The 25235-nt window shown below is 42.2% G+C and overlaps 1 protein-coding gene across 1 annotated transcript in view; it reads left to right on the top strand.

Moving 5' to 3' along the window:
* SPATA16 (spermatogenesis associated 16) overlaps positions 1-25235 on the top strand; it is a 133205-nt gene that overhangs the window by 87236 nt on the left and 20734 nt on the right. The window contains exons 5-9 of the mRNA XM_014606184.3: positions 487-634; positions 3251-3397; positions 5848-5960; positions 16077-16241; positions 21685-21768. Coding sequence (XP_014461670.1) covers positions 487-634; positions 3251-3397; positions 5848-5960; positions 16077-16241; positions 21685-21768 — 657 coding nt within the window. The remainder of the gene's footprint in view (positions 1-486; positions 635-3250; positions 3398-5847; positions 5961-16076; positions 16242-21684; positions 21769-25235) is intronic.

The raw sequence follows: 25235 nt of genomic DNA, 5'->3' as shown, positions 1-25235 counted from the left end.
TTTAAATATAATATTTTAAGGCTGATATTCCATATAGACCCAGTACTTGAGTCACACCAACCCAAGAGGTAATATGAATGCTTTATAGCGTTTAGCCAGTAATCAAATACTGAATCAGGACTTCACATCAGGTAAAGGAAGTGACCTTCAGAGAACATGGAATCAATTTTTCTTTTCATCTTGAAGATAATTTGTCCAAGACTTTTCTCCCCATTGAATACATAGGCTCACTTCCCTGAAAACTGTTTACAAATGTTCTTTCTACATTAAATTGATTTTCTGTGTGTGAGATAGGCAGTGTTTTCTGGAACTAATTTGAATTCCTCTCCAATTAATATTCAAGGCCAAAATATGTTATCTTTGCATGACTGTGCAATTATTAAAGAAAAAATATCATCTGTAAAGGTAATTATTTTTCTTTTTTTCTTTTAAATAGCTGTTCACTTTCTACTGACACGGTATATATCGTTTCTATGCCTTTTTTAGGCTATGATTGAAGAAGCCATCACCAGAGAAGAATCGTTTTCAGTTATGTACACACCATTTGCAACAAAAGCAAAGACTGACAAAATAGACAAGATGAAAGAAGCTTTTGCTAAAAAACACCCTGACTTTGTAAACTACATATACACAGGTAACGGTGCCGTCAAACTGCATTGGAGTGTATTTGTGTATGTCTCTAGCTGACACTGACTTTAGTTTGTGGATGTAGGGTCTAGAAGTGAATAAGGTGGAAGGCCTGGGGGTCAAGAGTGAACGGTTGGATTCTTTTGTGCAACTCCCGTCTGTCATCTCCGGTTAGAGTAAACCAGAGTAGCCTATTCTGGAGTTGCTAAACAATTAAATCCCAGTGACCAGATCCTCAGCCCAAGAGAAATAGGCAGGGTATTCTGGAAAGGAAAAGGTAGAAAGAAAGGAACTCCTTGCCATGATTGCTAATTTAGTAACTGGGAACAATGATGACTGATATGACTGATAAGATTCTGAAGCTTCATGTTATAGTGCCGAAATAGATAGAGGGAAAAGTAATTACTCGATATCAGCCCAATTTACTTGAGCACATTTGTTCACCATCACACAAACCAGCCCTACTGCTAGCACAGTATGGACAGGTTCTGCAGAAGGTTCGAAACACTGAAATGCTGTTTGCTTTCTAGAAGTGCTGCCTTTAGATCAGAGCTAAAGCTAATTGGTTGGGCCATTACTCTCCATACTATACTTGCTTTGTTACTATGAACAAGATCTTGAAGACAATTAACACATCACCTTTCAGGAACACTGGAACAAACAAACAAGCAGAGATTAATAAATCCACGCATTTACAACAAGGGCATGCAAGTATTTAATACATATAAGCATATTTATCATTTTATTTCATGTGTAAGAAAGTCATTGTATAAAAACAGATTACCTTGATTTTATAGGTTGAGGAGCGCACACATGTGGGGTGGGGGGGTTTAAAGAGAGAAAATAGAGATTCATTTTTCATGGAGGTTGTAAAGTTGCTGTCTTCTGTTTACTTGCTGATGCAACTTTGTGGAGAATTTCCAGGGAACAAAAGTATTGGCATTAAAAGGAGTGTAATATAAAACTCTGTAAACCTGATTGGAAAAGAGATAAATTCATGTCTCACATAACCTCATTCCTCCCCTTCCCAAACAATTTATACCTGTAGTGAGATTTTCAAAAGCACCTACGTGCAAGCTGCATTGGAAATCAATAGGTCAATAGCATCCTTAATTTTGTATTTTTTTCATTAAAGGAAGAAAGGAAGGAAGAGAGGGAGAGAGGGTGAGAGGAAGCGAGGGAGGGAGGGAAAGGAGGACAGGACAGGATAGGATCTAGTTGTACACTACTTTAATCAATCATTGCTGGTCTTGATCAAGTACATGTAACAAAGCTAGTTGCATGGTTACAGCACCCTTCGGACATCAGCAGAGTTACTTGAGTTTTACACTACAATGACTGAGTGTGGAATACAGCTCATTGACTTCTCTGGAAATGGTACTGTACAGCTAGGCCATAATTGGGTCCGTTGTGTGCCACTTCCTGTATGATGCAAGTAAAGAATACTAAAAGATTTAGCGTGGCTTTGTTTTGTCTGGTTTGCTTTTGTGAACTTAATGAGGGTGAAAGATGTTAAGCTAGCAGATCTGGAGACTACCGCTCCCATATGTTCAAAAAGGAGATAAGAGTACAGACAATGCAACATTGCAAGCTGCTCAACCAACCTGCCTTATTTCTGATCTGGAAGGACCAACCTCAGAGGTTGAGTTCATTTTTCCATTCTCAATCAGTCACAACCCTTTCTTGAGGCAGCTGACAATGGTACAGATTAATGTCAATTGAGGTGTTGTCTTTTTTGTTACTTACCTATTCAGGCCTGGATAGAAAGCACAAAGGTATTTCACATGGTCCAGCAAAGATTCTTCAGCTAGCAGCAGTCATTGTCAGTCTTTTTCTGTTTGGGATGGGTGTGAACTTGTGTCCTGCTAGTCAAACAATTCCATATTTCACCTTTTTCTGATTTAAAATGTGAACTAAGACGCTTTTTTTAAGTATGCTTTTCAATACCAATGTTCTCCTGAAATTTTCATTTCAAATACCCTCAAAAATTAATTCAGTAGCGTTCATACTTCTTATTTCAAGTTTTGATATATTGTAAGGATTCAGTTGCTCCCCAACTTGTCTTATGATGCCAGGGTAGAAAGGAGGTATATTTTTAAATCCAAATTCACAGCACAGTCCATTTTAAATTTTAGAATGCATCAGAGACAGAACGAAGGGTTTTTGAACCCAAAAGCTTGCTTAATAACTATTCTCCAATTATTTGGGTTAGCCTAATCAAAGATATCAAATTCACCCAAGGAACCTTGTCTGTCAGAGACAGAAAGCTTTCTGGACATGGGTAAGGTTTTAAAGGCAACAGCTGCAACACCCAAATGCCTGATAAATGAGACTTTGACAGACAGTGTTTTATATTTCTGACTGTAAACCACTGAGTAAGTCAACTCTGTATATATAAATGAAATTAAAAAATGAAAGGTACAGCACAGGACTGCACCTAACAACACCTTTAACAGTATGGGTTTTTTTCTGGACGCTATTATTTTGAGAAGTTGCTTTGCTAAATTTCATTGACTGCTATATATTGGTGGAACTTTTTTTTCAGGCAAGTAGTGAATATTGTAGTTACTTCAGTGCTTCCAGAAATGTAAAAGCAGCCACTGCTCTTGTTGTTCTATTCTAGATGCACGTGGGCTCCATATCTTGCCACAGACAGCTGACTGGGGTTCTCTGTGTCCCCAACAATACTTGTTAACTCTGGGTTTCAAAAACAAAGATGTTGGGAAGTTCTTGGAAAAGATGTCAAGTAGGAAGCTGCCCACTTTTTCAGGTACGTCAGCTTGCCTAGCAGTGTTAATACAATTCAGTGTATCACTTCCAGGGGTAGAAAACTTTCTGGACCATGGGCTGCGGGGCTGTGTAGTCTAAGTGGATTTTATTCATCTTAGAATAACATTCTTCCTCCTCCTCACCCACTCTATGTAGGCTTTTGTCACCCATCCCTCTCAATTTTGGTGCAAGCAGATACCCACTGGGCACGTCTACATGTGCATATTAATATGTAGCAATAAACTCCAACACTTATTGCTCCTGAGTTTATTGCTCCTGGGCACCACATTTACACATGTGCCTGGGACCACAGCATATTGAGCTGGGTTGGAGCATCTCTGGCTGGCATGGGTCCGGGGGGGCCAGCCTGCCAGCCCCAGGCTAGTCTGACCTGGCTCAGGGTGCTGCAGAGGAACCGTCTTAAGCAGGGGTGGGGCTGGCTGGCAGGCAGCCGCCGCACTAGAGCATCCTAATGCCCCAGACAGCCCTGTCAGCATCTACACATGCAGTACTGTGGATTAAAAAACTCGGCAGCAGGGTAGTGCTTGTACCCTGCTGCAGAGTTTATCAGTTTATTCCAGACTAAAAGCCTTGCATGTGTAGACGCTGAGATGGTTACTTTGGAGCTAAATAGGTAATTGCAGGAAATGTCTGGTGTAGATGCATCCACTCTGCTTATCCTGGCTGTAGAGTAGTAGTGGTGCTAAACTGGTGTTAATCATTGGGGTGCTAAGCTGGTGCCCTAAATTAGTTGCCTTCCCCATCATAGAGTTCTTTAGGCAAATCACTTTGTTTCTTTGTTCCTTGATTCTTCCTGGAAATGGGGACAATCATACTGCCTTACCTGCATTAAAGATTATCAAGTGTTTGGATAATTGGATAATATGGTAATGGATAGGCCTGTGCAAAGCAGAAAGTATTTGCTTTGGATTCAGATTCGGCGGGACAATGATTCAATTTGATGATTTGAATCACTGTCCTGATTTGATTTGGCCAAATCCAAATCTGAAGATATTTGGCAGTGAATCTTACTCAGCCATAGACTATACAGGCAGACAGTACCAGCAGGCTGAGCCCAGGCTTGAGCTGGCAGCCCCAGGAGAAGCCGTGGCTCGTGCAGCTGCTCCCCTGGCTGCCCCTGCACCGGGGTGAGGCAGGCAGTGCTGGCAGCCCCAGGAGAAACTCTGGGGGCTGTGGGGAATGATCGGGAGATGGGGAATTGAACCAGGAGCTAGGGGGAAGCCCCTGTTTGTTCCCCCAGCCCCCAATCATTTCCCCCTAGCTCTTTGATCATTCCCCCCCGGCCCCGTGGCTTCTCCTGGGGCTGCTGGCTCAAGCCACAGCTTGTCCGGCTGCTGCCCCGGCTGCCCCCACCGCTGCTGGGGTGAGGCAGGCAGTGCTGGCAGCTCCAGGAGAAGCCACAGGGGCTGGGGGAATGATTGGGAGCTGGGGGATTGAACGGAGAACTGGGGAATCAAACTGGGAGCTGGGGGGAAGCCCCTGTTTGTTCTCTCAGCCTCCTATCGTGAGGCCAAATCTCTTCCCAATCAAATCGGCTACTGAAGCTTTGCACAGCCCTAGTAATGGGAGCTATATAAGACCTATAGAGAGGTGTGGGATGATGCTGTGTGTATACTGTTGATAGTAGTAGATGCATGGTCCTAATCGTACATCTTCCCTGTAATCCAAGGGTATGATTGCAACTTGTGTAAATATGCACAGCTAGCTAACTCAGGTACCAATAACAATGTAACTTTTGCTTCGTTGTCTTTAATATTTATTTAACCAGAATCACTAGCCAGCTTGTATAGCTAATGCTGTTTCTTTTTTGGTTGCTGTGGGAGTGTCTAGCTGGTAGGGCACAGCTGAACAGAGAGCAGGGAGCGGGGAGAGGATATTGAAGAGGCAGTGTAGTGTATAGGAAAAGGGTATCCCCAGTTGATGCAGTCTATGAGTTCTCTTGTGGTGTTGCCCGTGTTTTTAGACACTCCTGAATTCAGCCAGAGCAGCAGTATATTTGTAGCGAGACCTTCAGTGCTTCTACTTATTGAGTTAATGCAGTCCTCTGGAACGGTGCCCCTGGGCTTCCTTCTTACCGCTCCTGCGCAAACAGCAGGAGATGCAGCAGTGCAGGGAACATGAAACAGGAGGGAAGGAGAAGGGCAGTAGGGCATTTGGAGTGAGACTGAGGTGCAGATCCTATGAGGGACAGGTTGGATTAACGGCCTCTGAGCAGAGGGGAAAAAATAAAACCTAGAATAAACAAAAGCACTCAGGCCCCAGTGACAGCATCGGGATCTAGAGGTCCCTGCTTCTGCTGATTTTATTGTGCTCCTGCAGACAGACTTTCTGGCTCTTCTCCAAGATCACGTAGCTCTCAGTCCACTCTAGAATGAAATGTATGGTGTCACGAATGAAAACAATACCAATATTTACTATTTCATTTCTTAGAGCACAAGCATCCTTTTGGTCCTCTTACAAGAGAAGAATTAGGAAGACACTTGGAAACCATGGGGAAAAAGATCTTGCCAGTAATGGATTTTATCCGAAGCACCAAATTAACTGTGGGTATAACATCTACTTAACGGCTCCCAGTAAATGCAGTATTAGAAGTTTGTACATGTGTGAATGACTGAGATATGTGCTTTGTGTGCATTGTTATTTAGTTGCTTCAAAAAATATTTAAATGAATATGCAACTTGATTAGCTTTAAAAAAAAAAGTTTTAAAATTAGTGACTCTTTATTGCCACACTTTCAAAACCTATTACAAGATGCAGTAAATTTCTACCTGTACATTTTGAAAGTCCCCAGCTAACTGGACACAGTAGAGTTAGATCAACAGTGAGTGCTTAGGAAAAAACAGCCCCAAACATTTCAGTTTAGGCTTTTTCAACTTTTATCTTCACTTGCAGTTTTTTTCAAAACCTCATTCCATATTGTATTATATTCCTAATCCTAATAACGAGCCTAACCACCACAGCTGCTTGCTACGTTTTAAAATGCAGAATGTCCCATACATTTCATTAACTTCTCCATCAAGAGTTAACAACTGCAACTCAAAATGGTCCTAGAGACCTAAACTTAGCCCCTAGCTGGCAAAGCAAGGAAAGCAACCTTCAAATCTGATACAGCCACATTGACAGGATTTTAGTTCATTCACGCCATACTTTTTGCAATAAAGTACACAGCTTTTTAGCACCATAGCTTTTGATTAGCACAAAAGGTCAAAAATCAAATTTGCATGTAGACTAGACTATTTTAATGCAATTCTTAAATTATTCTCCAGAAAATAAGTGGAAGAAACCTCTCCTCCACAGACAGCAAATGCTAATGTTAACATTTTTTCCCCTAGCAATAACAGTTTTCTAGTTATCTATGCCTTAGAAAAATCAAAGTCATTTCCTCATCAGGGATATCTTAGCAAATCACAGGTTTGACAGTCCTAGTTTGTGACACCAGACAGGAGGTTGTCAAAAATTGCTACTTAACAACCTCCAGCAAAGAGAAAATATTAGCCAAAGTTACAGAAAAGCTTCTCTTTGCTCTCAGATTTCTGTAAGTGAAAAACTAAGGGTCTGACCCTACAAACCTAGTGGGATCATAAGATCATAGCAAAGATCTGGAAGAGACCTCACGAGGCCATCTGAAAGTGCTCAACATCCTCAAAGATGGGCCCTAACAAACTATTTGCTGCTTAGCCCTGGGTGGAAAAGTGGCAGAAGCCTGACATGCATGACAAAGGAATTGGACATCCTTTGTTTCTACCGCTAGCATTTCTCCTTGAATGACCCCAGGCCCCATGTAACTCTTGAACATGTTGATGTAAATGGGCCTTTTCTAGAAGGTGTAGTACTATTCATCCATGACATGCTTATGTTTCTTTGACATAAGAATAAAGCACTGAAGCTTGGATAGACTTTATGGCATTGACATTTCCACTGGTGAAATCCTCACCCCACTGAAATCATGGCAAAATTCCCATTGACATCAATACAGCCAGAATGTCACCCCAGGTGGTTTTGGGCCCTGTAGTGCCCTCAGAAGGCTTTATGAGGGAAAATTAGTTGAGAGGTGCTAATAGTACATTAATGAGGTCTGGGTTTCTCCCTCCTGTCTAAGAAAGGAGAAAACTTCTCCTAGAAACATGTTTGATTTCCCTCCTTCTAGTCTGTTCTGGGAATAAATTTGGGGAAACAAGGTTCTGTGGTCTAAATAGAAAAGTTCTTCATTTAAGATCCTGTTATCAGAGACAGATAAGATATCAGACAAGATACAAACAGCTACCCTAAAGGACAAGTCAGTGAAACACATGCTAGGATTGTTTGAGTTTACAAACCGTTTTCTCAGAGGGTGTGAATTGGCATAGCCCCATTGATTTCAATACAGCAATGTTCATTTATACTAGTTGAGGCTTACCCTTGTGCATTTAAAATGACAGTTATTACTAAGCTGGATAACAGGTAAGGATACCCAAAGTGTGGTGACTGAAATCCTGGCATCATTGAAATCAAGGGCAAAAATCCCATTGTTTTCAGAGGGCCCAGGACTTCACCCGCTTCACACTGTTTTGAGAGGTCCTTCCTGAATGTCACGTAAAGCACCAAGAAACAGAATTTTAACTGGACCGAGTAAGAGGCGCATTCAAATACGTTCTTAACCAGCAGCTAGTTTGCCCAAGGGGTCATACTTGGGGTCTCTCTCAAGAAAAGTAAAACCTTAGATAAAACTAATTATCATTGATTTGGCCCCAGCAGCTGCCAATCTTGCACACAACAATAAAGAAACCAGCATATATTCTTGGTGAAAAGCTGTTTTCCTTCCCTTCAATCATCTTAGTGTAAACTGATTGTGACAAGATAGCAGCCCTGACACAAGATCAGGTTGTAAAGCAACCTAGGCCTGATAGTGCAGAGACAGGACTGCTCTGCTATCCCTGATTGAGGCTACTTTCTAGGCACTGCAGAAATTGGACACCCCCATTTGCCTGGAATTATTCCAAGTTTTTCTTAAAACTACAAGATTGACCTGTTGTTTATCTCACTCAAAGGAAACAAAATCTATTTTTGAAATGAATCTGCTTTACAGACTGCTCCCCTTCAGTTACTGATATTACTTGTACAAGCTTCTCTTAAGTGAAAAGAAGACTGAATAATTTTAGTAGGGAAAAAAAGCAATGCTTACACAGAAAAGGCAGGGCTATTTCTTGTAGAATCCAAAATTCTTCTAGTTATCTTCTGATGTTCTTGGGTGAAAATGTCTCAGAGCTAATTAAACAATGGCAGCAGTCCTAAATAGACGTCAGTCCCACTACTTCAGACTAGCAGCTCAGTAACTTGAAGTTAATTATACAATTTGTACAAGCATTACCATTTGTAAGACCTGAAGCGTAATGATAAATGTACACAGAAAATATTTTACAAAACCAATTGTGATACTCTTAATTACACTCCATAGTACCTCACTACATACCCAGCCTCATTTCAAACGAGGACTGTTTGCACAGTAAGGTGATATTCAGAGTAAATAAGTACCATACTTTCTCACATGCAACATGCCCTCAAATAAAAGAAGCAATTTGGATTTAGAAGGTAGAACGTAGGGAAAAAAGACTTTTTTCCAGCATTGTGGTTGACTGTGACGTCGAGTACGTCCTCCTGAAAACACAGAGGCTAGGAACAGAAATTACACGTCAACCAGTCCACGTAAGCAGTATAAACCTGTAACAGAACAGAAGTTCAGTGCACATAGACCAGTTTCAAAATGGCAGAAACTGGTTTAAGATAGACCTGGGTGGATTTAATATCAGCTTTAACTGATTTAGATTAAACTGGTCTATCAAACTTCTGTCCAGGTCCCTCCTGACACAAGTTAACCTTGCAGTCCCTCAGCATCCCAGATTGCTTTGTACGTCCCCCTCACAGAGCACCCCCCTGCACCAGCCCAGCACCTAGCTCACCCCACCGCCAGGCTGTCACAGAGCTGAGGCAGGAAAGCAGGGCGATGTGGGGGCGGTGGGGGAACAGAGCCTGACACCCCAGCTCCAGCCACAAAGCCCCAGTTTGCCCTGCTGCAGGGAACTGAGGGGAGCTCCCTCCTCCTCTCCCATTCAGACAAGCGGATGCTCGGCTCCGGAGCTGCCACAGGTGGGTGTGGGGAGCAGTTTTCTGACCGGTGCCCCCCCACTTTGCAGTTCTACCCCCGTGGTGGGAGCTCCCCATGCCCCCATGCTGCACAGGCAGGGGCACCCAGTCTGGGAGACTGCTCCCACCCTGAAGCAGTATCTGAGCCAAGCAGCCATGCTGGGGAAAGGGCACTGGGGGAATTCCCCTCAGCTCCTCACAGCAGGGCAGCCCCAGGCTGGGGGAATCCCAGGCCCGGGCAGGGAAAGCCTCCTAAGGTGGGGGCTCCCTCATGCCCCTACACCCAGCTGCATGGGCAGGTACCCAGTCTAGGGGACCATCCCCTCCCTCCCACCTGCAGGGGTGGGCCTGAGCCACAGCCCAGCCAAGCTGCATGGGGGGGAGGAGGGAACCCCCCTCTGGTCCCATGAGGCAGGGCAGACCAGTGCTTGGGGTTCCCTGGGCCAGGCCAGGGGAAACCCCCTTAGGCAGGGCTCCCCACAAGATAGCCCAGCATTGGGATGAGGGGCTCCTCAACCACCTATGGGGGAAAGCAGGAGGTTGGGATCATCCACTAGCCAGCCAATTGGGATGGCCTTCACTCAGCTGGGCTCAGCAATGGCTGGCAGGCTGGAAGATGTTCTCTCAAGAGCCTCAGCTTCTGGCCTGGCCTAGTGCAGGCATCTGGCTGCCCTTTCCTAGCTAAAAAGTGAACATTAGTTCAGTTCATTATCAGTCCAATCTATACGGCTTAGAGAAAGCTGCAAAGAGTGAATCGATTCCACCTTGGGCTTTTTGACTGTCTGTACTTAGCCAGAGCATCCAGGAAGTGCATCTATCCATCAACACTTGCACTAGCCTCAATCAAGCTCATAGTTTCTTCGTTTTTTGTGGACAGCTCTTTTTTTTTTTTTTTAACAGACTTTATGGACAAGCATTTTTAAGCTTTTATTTCCATACTGCCCACACATATATGGACTGTTAGCAATCCTGTGCTTCAGGCACAAGCGCTAGTGCCCAGCCAATAGCTATGGCTGTGACAGGGTTAGCGCAGGACTCCACCCCTTCAGCTTGCCGAGTCAGAAAAGCAGCAGTCATTTTGACGGCTCCCACGACATGCACAGTGTCTCCAGGTGAGCTTCTTTTCCAGTGAAGAAAACAGTTTCCATGCTTACTTTTGGGGGCAAAAGGTGCATGTTATATGTAAGAAAATACCATATATCACACTTAAACTGCTTAAACTGTAGCACCTCCAGCTGGTGGTAAGAATTCTTTAAATATGATCTGTCTAGATATTTTTACTAAAGCAAAACATTCCCTTTATTCCTCTCCATTCTCTACAAGAAAAGAATCAGTAAGGCATTTGGATACTCATACTCCAGGGCCCCATTGTGAACCCCTTGTAAGCTGTTACTGAAACAATAAAAGCCACTGCACTAGGTTCTGCCACTCTTGTCCACAATGAATGGTACCTACCTACCATCAGCGTGCCCTTGTTATGAAGAAGGCTAAAAGGCATACTGGGTTGCATTAGTAGGAGTGTTGCCAGCAGATCGAAGGAAGTGATTATTCCCTTCTATTTGGCACTGGTGAGGCCAATCTGGAGTACAGTATCAAGTTTTGGGCCCCCCACTACAAAAAGGGTATAGACAAATTAGAGAGAGTTGAGCAGAGTCAAGAAAAATGGTTAAAGGTCTGGGACACATGACTTATGGGGAGTAGCTGAGGGAACTGGTCAGAGAAGGCTGAGGGGCGATTTAATAGCAGCCTTCAACTACCTGAAGACTGGTTCCAAAGAGGATGGAGCTGGACTGTTCTCAGTGGTGGCAGATGACAGAACAAGGAGCAATGGGCTCAAGTTGTAGTAAGGGAAGTTTAGGTTAGATATTAGGAAACACTGTCTCACTAGGACAGTAAAACCCTTTACTAGGGTAGTAAAACACTGGAGCAGGTCACCAAGAGAAGTTGTGGAATCTCCATCCTTGGAGGTTTTTAAAACCCAGGTAGACATTGGCTGGGATGAGAGAGTTGGGTTAGGTCCTGCTTTGAGCAAGACATTATACTAGATGACCTCCTGAGATCCCTTCCAATGCTGTTTTCTATGATGTTGATCAGCCCTGTATTTGTGGAACAAACTGTTACTCAACATGAGGGAGCTGGGGCTGCCAGCAGTTTAGTTATCTCACTTCATGAATATGGATGAACAAGGCCTAAATGGGCTCCTCCATAGGACAACAATAGAATACAGAATTTGCAGAACTAATTGTTTTGCTGCCTTTTTCAGTTCCATGAAAGTATTTATGCTACACCAATTGCAGGATATGCTTTATGGAGCAAGCTAGGGGCTTTGAAGAAATTTAATGCAGGTTTCAACATAATGCTGCAGCCCATCATGGGTCTGTTCATGAAGCATTGCTGTAATCAGATGATAAATTGATAAAATGGAGATCCATTAATAGGGCTTGTGCAAACTGGTGCTCTTCAAGCTGATAGACAAACATACAATCATATAAAGAAGGACCAGAAGGGACCTGTAAAATCATCAAGTCCAGTCTCCTGCCATGGGCAGGAGGTAATTGGGCTCAAACGAGCTCAACAAGGTATTTGTGAAAACACCTGTCAGGTGTTTGCTGTCGCTATTCCTGCTTCATTTCTCTCAAACTACTACATTGTTTCTCTTAGTTTCTAGCACTCAGAAAGTCAGCTTTATAAATTAATAGAATGGACACAAAGGTTATTTCTCAAGTACTGTCTAAATGTTTGCATAAAAAGCAAGAGAAGGAGGACCATGGCTTTTAGAAGTCTCAGTAGCATATCGGCCCAACGCCTGCTGACAATATGCAGCCTGAAGTTCTAAAGGACAGTGTAGGCTGCACTGTTAGAGGCCATCTAGCTGTATTTGCAATGCAACATGAGTGTTATTTAGCTTCAGGTTTCATGCTTCAGAAGCCTCTCTATCTGTCCAGCGAGTGGCAGCTGTTAAATTCCACTTGTAATAAACTGGTTCTGTCTTAAGTCAGTGCTCTGCCACCCAGGGTCCTAGAGAGGGACTAAGACCTGATGCTGAGGCACCGCTTCCTTGGATGTACTGCCTTACTAGCATACCTCTTGAAAGTCTTCTGCTTAATCCACAGAGGGACAAGCCCTTTATCAATGAACTCAGAAGAAACTCTTTAAAAGGGATCATTTTAGCTGTAAGTTTTCTATGGACTTTCTCTTTAGAGAACTCCTTGGCTAGTTTGAAGAAGGCTACAAAGCAAGGCCCAGCATTTGTTACTTCTACTTTTTGTTCCTTCCTTGTGAAACCTGGACACTTTATGCTTGGACACATCTGCCAAGGAACAGCATTATGGTTGGTCTGCCTGCTAATGTTTTGTGCCCTTTTTGTCTTGGCATTAAAAGTGTGTCCTGTAGTTGTTGGTTACATCACATTCCCAGTTCTTAGGTGTTAAGCACTTCCATCTGTTCAATAAGCTAGTTCTTTCCCACTAAAGCTTCCCTGCAAGCTTTTACTATTTATTTACCATTCAATACACCTGTGTGAGGCAGTTTCAGTTTCTTCCTTAGCCACTTTCTTTTTTTTCTTTTGCTGCAGCTTAGTAGTCTCTTGAATTCCACTGTAGTTCATGTAATTCCCCATCATGTGGTTCAGATCCCCATGGACTCTTCTTTCTGCCAGCAGCAGTTATATACACTCTCCTTCTGCATTTTTCATTGTCACTGAAACACCACCTCTGACAACATTCAACCTGCTATAATCCATTTAAAAAAATCCTGTTGTACGTTATTTATTTATTTACCTCTGGCCTACTGTAGATTTAAATAACATTGCTATGTCCACAGAGCACCAGCTGGCTCAGTTATCCAATTTGTTTGCTTTAGTTCCATGGCGCGCTCTCATATTTTTCTGGCAAATCAAACTAACAAAGAGTTGTTTCCATTTTGCCTCTGCTTATTGATAATTGGAGAAGCCCTACTGGGACAGCATGATTCAGCCCAATGAGAGAGCATTTTTAACTTGCTTTCTTAGCTGATGAGTCAATACATTCACTTCTAAAAACTTACACAAAGGGTTTCTTGGGTGGTTTTCAAGAAAGGCAAAGAACAGCCTCCTGCTCCAACTAAAATTGTATTAGATATATTTTGTTATATGTTAGCTTCTCCCTCTCTCTCTCTCCTTCTCCTTGATTACTCTTCTTTATGTCCATGTATGTACAGTATATAGCTTATAAAGTATAAGCTACTTAAGACACTGGTGGGTAAAGTAGGCAGTTATTTAAAATGTGCAAATGGTACTAGATATTCCCCAAATCCCATGGATTTCAATATTAGAAATGGAACTAAGCATGCCTGCTGATTCAGGCCTGCTTCTGGCTCTTTACACCTCATTATAACTCCTTACCTTGTCAGTCAAAGTCTCTGCTTAGCCTCCCCTCAGCTGTTTGCACCTCATTAAGGCTCAGCCCATCCTTACTGGGAGCATCTGGCCTCAAAGCAACTTTGAAATTGGCAGGGCCTTCTTCAATTTAGGGTGGCTAATAGCATAGCACTGACTGGCATTGAGATGAAGTAAAACAATTAATGCCTCCTTATATCAGGGAATTTTCTAATTACTAAATCACCCTGCTACATCTGACCCAGGCAGTGTATAATTTCAGTGTCAGCATTAGTATAAACCTTTTCCCTGATGATACATAGAGCTTCCTGTAGGTCAAACCATGGAAACTTAACTTTTTCTGAGCATAAGAATTGAGTTATAAGGTAGAAAGGATGGATTCTTACCCCTTTTGCCCCCACAGGTCCTATTAAGAGGCTTCCTTCTTTTTTTAGCCTAAAATTATTTATGACCACTTCCTACATCACTGTTGTCTTTTATCTTGAATAGCTCTTTCCTATTGGTGTTTACACCAACACTCCCCCCTACTGATGTATTTATAGACAGCAATAATGCCCCCTTCTCAACCCTTGTTAAATTAAACAAGCCAATCTCCTCTCCTTTAATAAAATAGGCTCTCCAGTCACATGGTAATCCTAGTAGCCTTGCTCTGCCCATGTTCCAGTTTGAATCCACCCTTCTGCACAAATCACCAGAACTGTACCCAGTATTCCAGATGTGGTCTCAATAAGATCTGATACAATGACTTTAAAATTTTCCAACCACTGGGGGGAAATACCCCACCTTATACACTCTAGGACTCAGTTTGCCTTTTCCATGGCCACATCATATTGTTAGTTCATAGTCATCTTGTGTAGGCAGGCACCTACATCAGAAACAGCAGCAGTGCCTTAAAATCCCTGTATGCCTAAATTGCTGCTGGTGGGCCTTCAGAAAACTGTTTGAGTCCTGTTGTCATTAAGTCACTTGGAGCCTCAGCCCATGTCCAGGTCCCATAGGATTCTCAGCTTAGATGGTCCCTTACAGTGCCTGCTCTGGTCAACATTTTCAGAGAACGCACATGCATTGCACATGTACAGGAGAGAGCCATACACAAGACTTTTGGGTGCTGGCTAGCACTGTTTCATGACCCCTAGCAATTAAGACACTAACCAGGGTCCTTGGAACCGGTCTTTAAACCCCTGCTTTGCCTGATTTATTGCAGAGACTAGATCTCAGGGCTTTCCCTGCCAGGACCAGATGCTAACTACTGGACTATTAGGTGACATGCAATGATGTTCTCTAAATATCATTTTTGAAGCTATCCTATTGGATTCAAATTATTAAATATTCACTGGGCCAAGAAGATAAACAAGTGAAAGGTTGGCTCTGTAGGCTAGTGGTTAGGTTACATGCGTGGCATATAGGAAATAAAAGCTCACTTCCCTGATCCAATGAATGCAGCAGGAGCAAAGCAGTGTCAGGATGCCTAAGGACCAGGTGGTGAACACAGCTTTGCAGTGATGCACGTAGGCCTACGTGGTTTGAAAATCCTACTAGGTACCAATCTCTAAATTTGAGCATTGTGATACTTTTGAAAATATGACCCTAAAACTCTAATCTGACAAGCACTTGGGCACATGCTTCCCTTTTAATTTAAACACTTGACTAACTTCCTTTCATGCTTACATTTTGTGTTCAAATGCTACCAGGATCAGAGTCCATCTCTGCAGTTTCGTCATGTGTTATAGCCAGGTGTGAAAGCTGTGAGTTTTCCTTGTTTGTGACCATGTCAGGGATTTTTCCATTATGTGGTTTCCTGAACCTCTTCACTGAAGCATTAAAGGAAACCCAAAAAGTCGAACAACAGTTTAACAAAGGGGATTATGGAATAGGCTTTTCTAAGTGAGAAAAGAAAAAAGTACATTTGTGTTGGTTATCTGGGGTCTGCTCTTGCATATCAGTTATCAACAATTTTTCTTCTAGTACTACTAGAGAGATTGTGTAAAGTCTTTTTTCCTATATAAGATTCTAAAAAGCATTATCTTAAAGGTGTTTTATGCTTCTTTGGTTATAGAATTACCAGTGGGAATATATATGACGATAAGCCCTGACATAAGTCTCAAAGGAGAGGTATGTTTTCTGTGGCTTTCTTCTAACCCATTTGCTTTTGCTAAGAGACTAGGAGAGTTTCTGTGCATGTTCAGGTGTGATAGAGAAGTTGCAATATGCCAGCCTCCTCTGCCAGTTGCAGCGAGTCAAGGAACAGTCCCAAGTGATTAATCAAGCGATAGCTGAGCTAGCAACCGTTCCCTATCTGCAGGACATCAGTCAGCAAGATGCTGAATTGGTGAGTATTTATTTTTAATCCTTGTTTTGGCTCTTGCAGGCAGTGAGCCAAGGGATAGGGGGAAAGAGATGTTGCAATGTAATTTGTACTGGAAGTCAATGCTTAATATTCACAGACTCTGGACTAGTTTTGAAATTCTCCTTGCAATATTTTATCAGAAGAGGTGCTGCGCTCCTGCATGGGTACTTTTTGTGGAAGGGTGGGAAGCATTTACTCTTATATTCTAAAAACATCTTTCCTTCCCCCAACCCTCCAAAAACAAGCCTGGAAAATGATTGCAATTATTCAGATCAGGATATGCAAAAATATCCAGCAGCATAGCCAGCTGCACCAAGAGAGGCAGAATGTTCTTGGGGTTTGAGTGCAGGACTAGAAATCAGGAAGCAAGAGATTTTTATTCTTACCTTCCTGTGCAATCCTGAGCAAATCCCTTTGCCCCTCTGTGCTTTAGGGTTGTTTTTTTTTTCCTCCCCTCTATAAAATGAGGATAGTAATATTTGCAGGAGTGTTACGAAGCTGAATTCATTAACAAGTTTAACAGCCTGATACGTGCAAATGGAACGTGCTATAGCAGTGCCAAGTGCTACTATAGTTATATCAAGTTTGTGGGGTGTTCAACAATTTGCTCAAGTAAAACAAATTTCTCCCTTTGTTCTCCTGAGTGAGGATTACATATTCCTCACTCCCTACTTTTATAGTCAGTCAAGCGTTGATGATCTAAACATTGGCCTCTGAGATTCTGGGTTTTCCTGAAGCCAGTCTCGAGCCATGGCTGCTGTCCTGCAAAGCCCCTGAGCTCTGTAGAGCCAGGGCTTCACAGAGCAGCTTGCCATAAGGAACTAAACAGCTCCATCTTGTTGAGGGAGGTAGTTGCTAGGGCTGTGTGAAGCTTCAGCCCCTGAATCGATTCAGTGGAGATTCAGCCCTTTAATCTCTCCGGATCGAGTCGGAACCCTCCAAATCGATTCGGAAAGATTCGGTGATTCGGACAGCTTTAAATGTTTTTTCTACATACCTCTATGTAGCAGGGAGCTCCTGAATGCTGCGATGCTGGGGTGCATGTAGCGTCCCACAGCAGCATGGGGGCTCCCCAGTACGCTCAGCAGCAGACCCAGAAGTGGACCAGAAACACTTCCTGTCCACTTCCAGGACTGCTGGGGAGCACATGAGGGGCCCCCCACACCACCACAGCTCAGCGACTGGTGCCTCCTGGGTCTGGGGAGGCACCTGGGGTCCCCCCATGGCCTATCGCTGAGCTGGGAGGGGCATGGGGGGCCCCCCAGCACACTCCCCAGCAAACCCAGTACTTCCGGTCCACTTCCAGGTTCGCCGCTGAGCACATGGAGGGCCCCCTGTGGGACGCTCCATCTGCCTCAGCATTGCAGTGCTCACAAGCCACACTGGTGCCTCGAGGTATGTAGAAAAAACATTTAAAGCTGTGTCTATGGCCGAATTGCTGTCTCTCTGAATCAACATTAAATCTTCAGATTTGGCCAAATTGAATCAGGGACAGTGATCCCAATCAAAGAATCAAATCACTGTCCCCAATTCGGGCCAAATCTGAATCCATATCAAATAAGACCAACTCTGCACACACCTAGCAGCTGCCAAACATTAAAATCTGTGCTTAAGGTAAGAGGAAGACACATTTCAAATAAACTATTTCTAGTAAAAGGCATCCTCTGTTTGGAACAAGTTTCCTGGTACTAGTATCTACCAGTCCACATTTTAAGGCCGATTAGAGGTGTATCTTGAGAAACTGATGCATTTTTCACTAGAGACTTTCCAAATAACATATCTTGGGCATGTGCTCTTAATTGTTGCCTAAATCTATGTAAAGCGACTCTTCTCCAGCTGGGAGCCTGACCTCCCTTGGAATATTTCAAAGGAAGGTTCAAGGAAGCCTCAGGAAAACAGAGGAGGGGAAAGCTAGTCTCACTTTATTTCATAGGACTTGGCAGAACCAGAACCTGGCATGACTATTCAGTGATGAATGGTAAATATCTAGTAAGAAATCCATGTTTGCCAAGCCCAAAACAGGAGTAATTTAAAAGAAAAAAAGTAACAGTCTGGCCTGTCTGCAGCATTAAAATGTATGGATTCATCAGTTTATTAGTGGTACTTTGCCCTGCCATCCTCCCTTGCACTCTGCACAAATGCCTACCAATAAAGGAAATTCAACTCCTTTAGGCCTGGTATGTGAAAGCCAACTTTGGATGTCAGTGCTTCTGCAGTAACTCCTACACAGAGTCAATGGGATGCTGCATGGGAACAACTATACATTCAGGATTAGTTCTTTGAACAGGCAGACTCTAAGAAGCTGGACCATCATCCACTCCTATGGATGGAAGGACTCTTGTGCATTTCCAGAGCTTTGTAGTGAATATACTTTGCACTCTTCTTCCTTTAAAATTGTTTATGACCATGATCAGAATTTTTTTTTGGTATTTTTCTGTGGGGAAGAATAGATCAAGCCAATACTTTCCTCTAACACAAACATAGAATAACTCCACTGAAGTCATTCTGGCTTTCCACTGGGACAGCTGAGATAACTAAAGCCAGGTACAGACATTACATTTTTTACCGGTATAAGAGATCAGAAACTAGTCTATACCCATCACAGAACAGAAGTTGAGTGCACACAGACTGGTTTAAAAATGGTGAAACCCAGCCTGAGATTTGTGCCCTGATCCCCCACCGACGGGCAAATGTATGTTCTGTTCGCTACTGATCTAAACTACGCTGCTAACAGAAAACTGCGTAACTTAGATCAATTCTGCTTTGAGTTTTTTTAATGTCTGTACCTAGCCTGAGGTGGTTCAAATATAGACCAGTTTAAATTTTCCAATAAGGAACAGCTAAAACTTCATGTATGTTATGTGGATTATAAGTTGTGCAAAATGTAAAGCATGCTGGGTGTACAGTGCATTCGTGCCGTTACACGGAAGCGCAACAACAGTCAGGCACTCTGGGAAGCTGTGTCATACGGGGACTTCTGGCTGTCCATGTGCTACCAGTGCTATCAGAGCCATTTTTTTTCCACGCACAGCTTAAGTTGGCACCGGGGGCAGCTGCCCTTATAACTCCACCCTAGTTATATCAGTGCTGTTACAAGGAGCCTAAAGGCATTTCAGTTGTAAACTCCTTTCTGTTAACTTCAAAAGCATATAAATTAAGAGAGTCCTAACATATGGCAAAGAGACTCTTGGCTCATGATTTTTAAACTTGTTATTTGTTTGCAAGATCTGAGGGAAGGAAAATTTCATTCAATGTGAGCTGCTGAACACAATCAAAATATCAACACAAAAACCTTCTGAAGATGTTTATGGCTCTGCATTACTGTATTCGTGCTCCATAAATCAAACCTGGGAACTTGATGGAAAATAGAAAGCTATTCCTCTTTAAAAAATAGATTGGGTTTGTGGGGGGGGGGGTCAACACAAATTGTGATGAAGAGTTAAAATACAAATGTTTTTCATGGGAAAGTATTTCCAGAAAAATTCCATTTTGGGAAAAACAAAATAGATTTCTTTTGTTTTAAAATGCTAGCTGTCTATCTGGAAGAATTTTCTGATTTCCCTTATAGAGCCGGTCAGGAAATATTCCATAAAACAGTCTTCATCCAAAAATGCAGATTTGTTGAAACTGAAACTTGTCAGGGCAAGTTATCAATTTCAGCAAATCTTTCATTGGGAAGATTTCTTGGGGCAAGGTGAATTTTTTTTTTAAACCAGAGGAATCCGATTCCACAACAAGCTGATGATGAGAGCATTTACCTACCCTGTGGGACACTGAAAGCAACAAGTTTAGGACCACACTTCACCTGATTTGAAGCAAAGATTTGAACCTGGACTTCCCATATGTGCGCTGAGTAACCTAACTGTCAAACTGTTGACTATTCTAGACACACTTCTTCTCTCTCAATGAGATTTTTTGTCACAAAATTAGTGTAACAGAAAATGTTTGACAATCTCTGTCAAAGACCTTGACTCTGATCCTATTACAGCCAGCAGCAGAACTTGCATTTTGTTGCCATGAATATTGATATATAAGACTTTGTTTTCTGCAAACATTTGGACCAATAAGATTCAGTCCAATGGATGTTCATGCAAAGTGAGTGCAACATGGTTGTGAAAGCAAGCTAAAGCCAAAGCAAATTCATTTAGTGAGTCAAAAGAATATTCATGCAGTCATGCATTATTTATCCAGTGCTGGAGCACAGGAAAGGAATTTTAAGCACAAACTTGAATGGTAAAGCTCACTTCCATAAATTTAAGGAAATACAGTGTGGCTTCTTAGACTAGGCATCTTTTCCATCTCTTGCTTAGCTAAGCATAACTAGCAGAGCTCCTGAGTGATATCATGTCATGTACTTATATTAGGTTCCCACACCATCTGAGTACAGAAAGGTGAGTACATGGCAATGTTCAGCTGGATCTTCAACAGGAATTCTGAATTTCCTTTTATTTATGCCTTTTGAAACCAGACTTTTCAAGAGACTAGACATCTAAATAGATAACAAGGCTATCTAATTTATAATGATCAACATTAAGTTTTAGAAGAGATGCTAAACCCCATGCTTCAGTTCTCAAACTGATCTCTAACTAAAGGGTGTAGAAAGAGGCCTAACTGAGGGAAGATTATTTTACATTTGCCTATTGCTTGCACCCTCCAGTGTAGGCTGCTGCAAGGAAGAGGATAGTGAATTAGATAGACCTGTCTGGTCCAGGCCAACAATTTCTGTGTTATTTACATGCAGTTAAAAATGCATTTTTAAGATGCATAAGAAGAGGAACAAAGTGAGACCACACCAAATTCTGGGCCCAGACACAAGTAGTGAATACTGACTATCAAGCCTTTTAAACAGCTGCATTTTTGTAGTTTATTCTAGAAATAGCCAGCCTTGTTTTTATGCGCTGTTACACTGAATGATGGGGAGGCTCTGTCAAAGAAGAGGATAGTAAAAGAAGGTAAATGAGCTAGATACTTTGAGGTACAGTAAAAACATCTCAACTTTAGTGTTGTCCTCTTGTGAGGTTTTACATGCTGTCTTAAACTGTGATGCATTACCCTTAGGAGAAAATACTAAAAAGTATTCATGTACTACATAGAATATCCCAGAGAGTTAAATAATGAAATATGGGACCTTTATTCTTACCATCCAAATCTGCCTTTGCAAAACATAAGCATTTACTGCATTGAAACCTATAGGTTTACGGACAAATATTCCACAGGAATTTTCCCCATTGTTAAGTATTTTATATCCACAATAACACAGTGTAATGGCTGAAGCAATGATGAGGCGGCAGTGCTCATTGTGTGAAAGATGAGTAATAAAATCATCAGCGTACAAATGATTTTTTAATTAGGTTTTAATCTGTGTATTTAGAGAAGTTATTTCTGTGTGAATTCCACACTGATAATTTTTATCTTGGTGCCCCAGCTGCAGTTGCTAATGGCAGATGCCACGGACACCCTTGAAGGAAGAAGAAGTGATAAAGAACGTGTGTGGAATAAAATTCAGAAGGTAAAACTAGCAGCTAAAGACAGCCAAAATATAGTGTCCTGGGGAGGACATGTCTAATGAGGTTGGAATTTATTCCAACGGTGGAAAAGGAAGTGAACTTGACCCCTTGTCTTGGAGCTTCTGAGGGCAAAGACAGTTACCACCAGTATTTATTTCTTGCTGTAATGCTCTCAGACGGTTAGTCTTTGTCAGTGTTAGCAGTCTCACGTTGTTGTCAGCCAAACCAACTAAAGAATTTATTTTTGACTGATTACTCTGCTTATCCTTTTTGGCCATTTAAGATACTGTTTTGATTGCTGTTTATTATGGAATAAAAATGCAGCCCCAAGCAGAGGTTACACACTGAATTCTCTGCAGCATTCACACCTCCCTTAAGCTCCCCTGAGGAGCTGCTTAGGTGGTATGAGGCTTATAGGATAGATAAATGCCTTTCTGGGACTTTCGCGCAGCAGTTGATCATTTTCGCCCTTAAGGAGCTTAAGAGGACTTTGTGCTAACTCATGGCCCTTAGATGGGTTTGACCCTATAGAATGAATTATGGCTGGGCTGCAATGATATAAGAATATCTTGCATTTCCACAAAGCTTTTCATCCCAGAGCCCTGTCCAATTGTGTATATATACAGTAGACATGTAATGCTGTCCACTCTGGTAAAGAGGATGACAACACAGCATGGGAAAGGGGGGAAATTGCTTGAGGTTGAAAGCAATGACTTACAGTGGATTCTCATGGGATTAATTGTGTCCCAGCAGAACAGGTGGGAATTCAGATGTTAGGGTACCTTCTAAAAAAGCTATAGGCACAGCAAGCTGGACCCTGGTTAGAAGAATGAGGGGTAGAGTTTGAATTTGGACCTTGGAACTTGAATTTCTGGTTCTAGGGAATAGGTGCTGATTTCAGTTACATCAGTGCAAACCCTAATGGAGCCATTGACTGGGTAGCATAATGTGCCCATCAGATTTAAACTGATATCACTGAGATAAAAAGATGGCCCCACAATTGTTTTACACCAGAAACTGAGAAAATGAAGATGCCTCTATATCTCTGGCTAGGTAGAGACATTCAAAAAGCCCGCGTTGGAATTGATCCAAGTCAGGAGTGGGCAAAATGCAGTCCGGGAGCCAGATGCAGCCCGCCAGGCCATTCTATCTGACCCGTGGAGCCCCTAAAAAATTTAGAAAATTAATATTAATCTGCCCTAGGCTGCCTGTCATGTGGCCCTCAATGGCTTGCCAAAACTCAGTAAGCGGCCCTCTGCCCAAGATAATTGCCCGCCCCTGGTATAAGTCATGCAGTTTTCCATCAGCTTAAATTGGTAGTAAATAGAACGCATATTCTCCCTTTGTTGAGGGGGGACTAATCTTAGATTGGGTTCTGCCATTTTTAAAACAGTCTACGTGTGCCGAACTTCAGTTCTGTTATGGGTATAGGCTGGTTTTGTGTGCCGGACTTCTGTTCTCTTATGAGTACAGACCAGTTTCTGATTACTTCTACTGGTAAAATTGTAATGTCTGTACCTGGCCTATGTGAAGAAGGAAGGGCAAGCTAAGGACTGATCATCCATGCGTTCTCAGCCCATGAGACTGATGGTGGGTTTTGATCTCACCAGAATCCCACTCATCTCTTCTGTTTTACTCTGAGATGGTTTTAGCCAAGGACAGTCGAAATCTGAGTATGATTTAAAAACAAACATTAACATTTCTCAATTAAACTAAAAATGACAAAGATGCCTGAAAGTATTTAAACAGATGCTGCCAGGAAACGGGAGAGGGACTGAGTCAGTTTCAGTTTACAACTGAAGCCCTCTAAATTAAAATTCCCAGAGCATGTTGTAGCTGAATGTGTTTTTAACAAGTAATAATTCCTTGTTTAGAAGACAGATCAGTGGCTTGTGATGACGTATTCACAGTACGGGATGGTTTAGAGTACAATTATAGTTGATTTTTTTTCCCACGTTTTTCCTAAGGTGCCTAGAGTAAGGAGCAAATGACTTTGTATTAATATAACTGAAAGGGTGAAGAGAGAAATTAATTATAAGTATTCACACAGTTTCTGCTTTATAGTAATCGTATCTCCTAATTACCTCACATTTGCTCAGAACTATAGAATCATGGAGTTGGACGGGCCTCAAGGGTCATCTAAATTAACCTTGTGCTGGATTCACTATTCCTAACTTTTCCCAGACAGGTGCCTGTGCAGTCTCTTCTTCAATACAGGTTACACAGAGAGGTTGTGCAATCTCCATCCTTGGAGGTTTGTAAGATCTAGCTGGATAAGGCCTTGGCTGGGATGGTCTAGCTGGGGATGGTCCTGCGTTGAGCAGTGAGTTGAACTAGATGTGACCTCCTGAGGTCTGTTCCTAACCTAATTTTCTCTGATTCTATAACTTCCAGTGAAGGAAATTCCTCAGCTTCTCTAGGCAGCTTGTTCCAGTCTCCCACTGTTCTTACAATTAAGAAGTTTTTCCTGAGATTCAATTTAAATCTGCTTTGCTGAAATATAAACTCACCACCTCTTGTTCTGCCCTCTCTGGCAGTCTTCTTCATGGCAGTCTTTCAAATGCTAGAAAAATGCCATCATGCCCCTGCCCCCCTACCCACAGAATCTTCTTTTTCGCCTCAACCTTGCCTCAAACAGCTTGAATGCCAACCCTTTTACTATTTCTGTTGCTCATCTCATCTCTAGATCCTTTCCAGTTTCTCTGCATCCTTCTTAAAGTACAGTAGGGTGCCTACAGATTACATTTTTAAGTGTTCATAGTGCAATATGTTATAATACAGTATATAATAATTGGTATGATATATGCCTGTTATATATACAGTATATTATAATTAGTAAGTTTATTGTCATAAATAATAATAAAGATTGCCATCAACATTTAAAATAAATACACAAAAGTCGTGCAACATTGGCAAAGATGCTACTGCTCTGCTTTTCTTTCTCAAAAACCCATTCTACAGCTAACTAAATGAGCCATCAGACACATCTGCAACTTGCAGAGACAGCAACAAAATGGAAATGTTCCTACCTCCTGGTAATGTTTGGTGACTTAAGTCTTTGTGTACAATGAGGTGTCTCCTAAACTCACCCAGTCTGATAGGACCATGGAATGGCTCTGTCTTAGGTGTTCAGAACTGTGAATAAGAAAACTTATAGTACACAGCAAGCAAAATCCATGTTAAAAGAATATTAAGATTGCAAAGACGAAAATTGCAAAGTGTTACAGTTAAGCTCACTTGTGCAATTTTATTATAGACATGATAATACAATCTTTAATTACACATACACTGGCACCTGGTTTCAGGCTTCCCCTTAGGCTCCTTGCATCAATATAGTCCTTTTATGCCCTTCTCTCTTGCTTTCTTGTCCCTATCCCCCTGAAGGGTCCAGATTTCTCTTCTGTTGGATGTCAATCAAGGGAATAGTGACAACAAGGGGAGCACTGACAACACATGGGAGATAATGCAC

The sequence above is a fragment of the Alligator mississippiensis genome, chromosome 7 (assembly GCF_030867095.1).
Source record: "Alligator mississippiensis isolate rAllMis1 chromosome 7, rAllMis1, whole genome shotgun sequence".
NCBI lineage: Eukaryota > Metazoa > Chordata > Crocodylia > Alligatoridae > Alligator > Alligator mississippiensis.
Note: the sequence above shows the minus strand (reverse complement) of the source record. Positions and strands in the feature narration are given on the sequence as shown.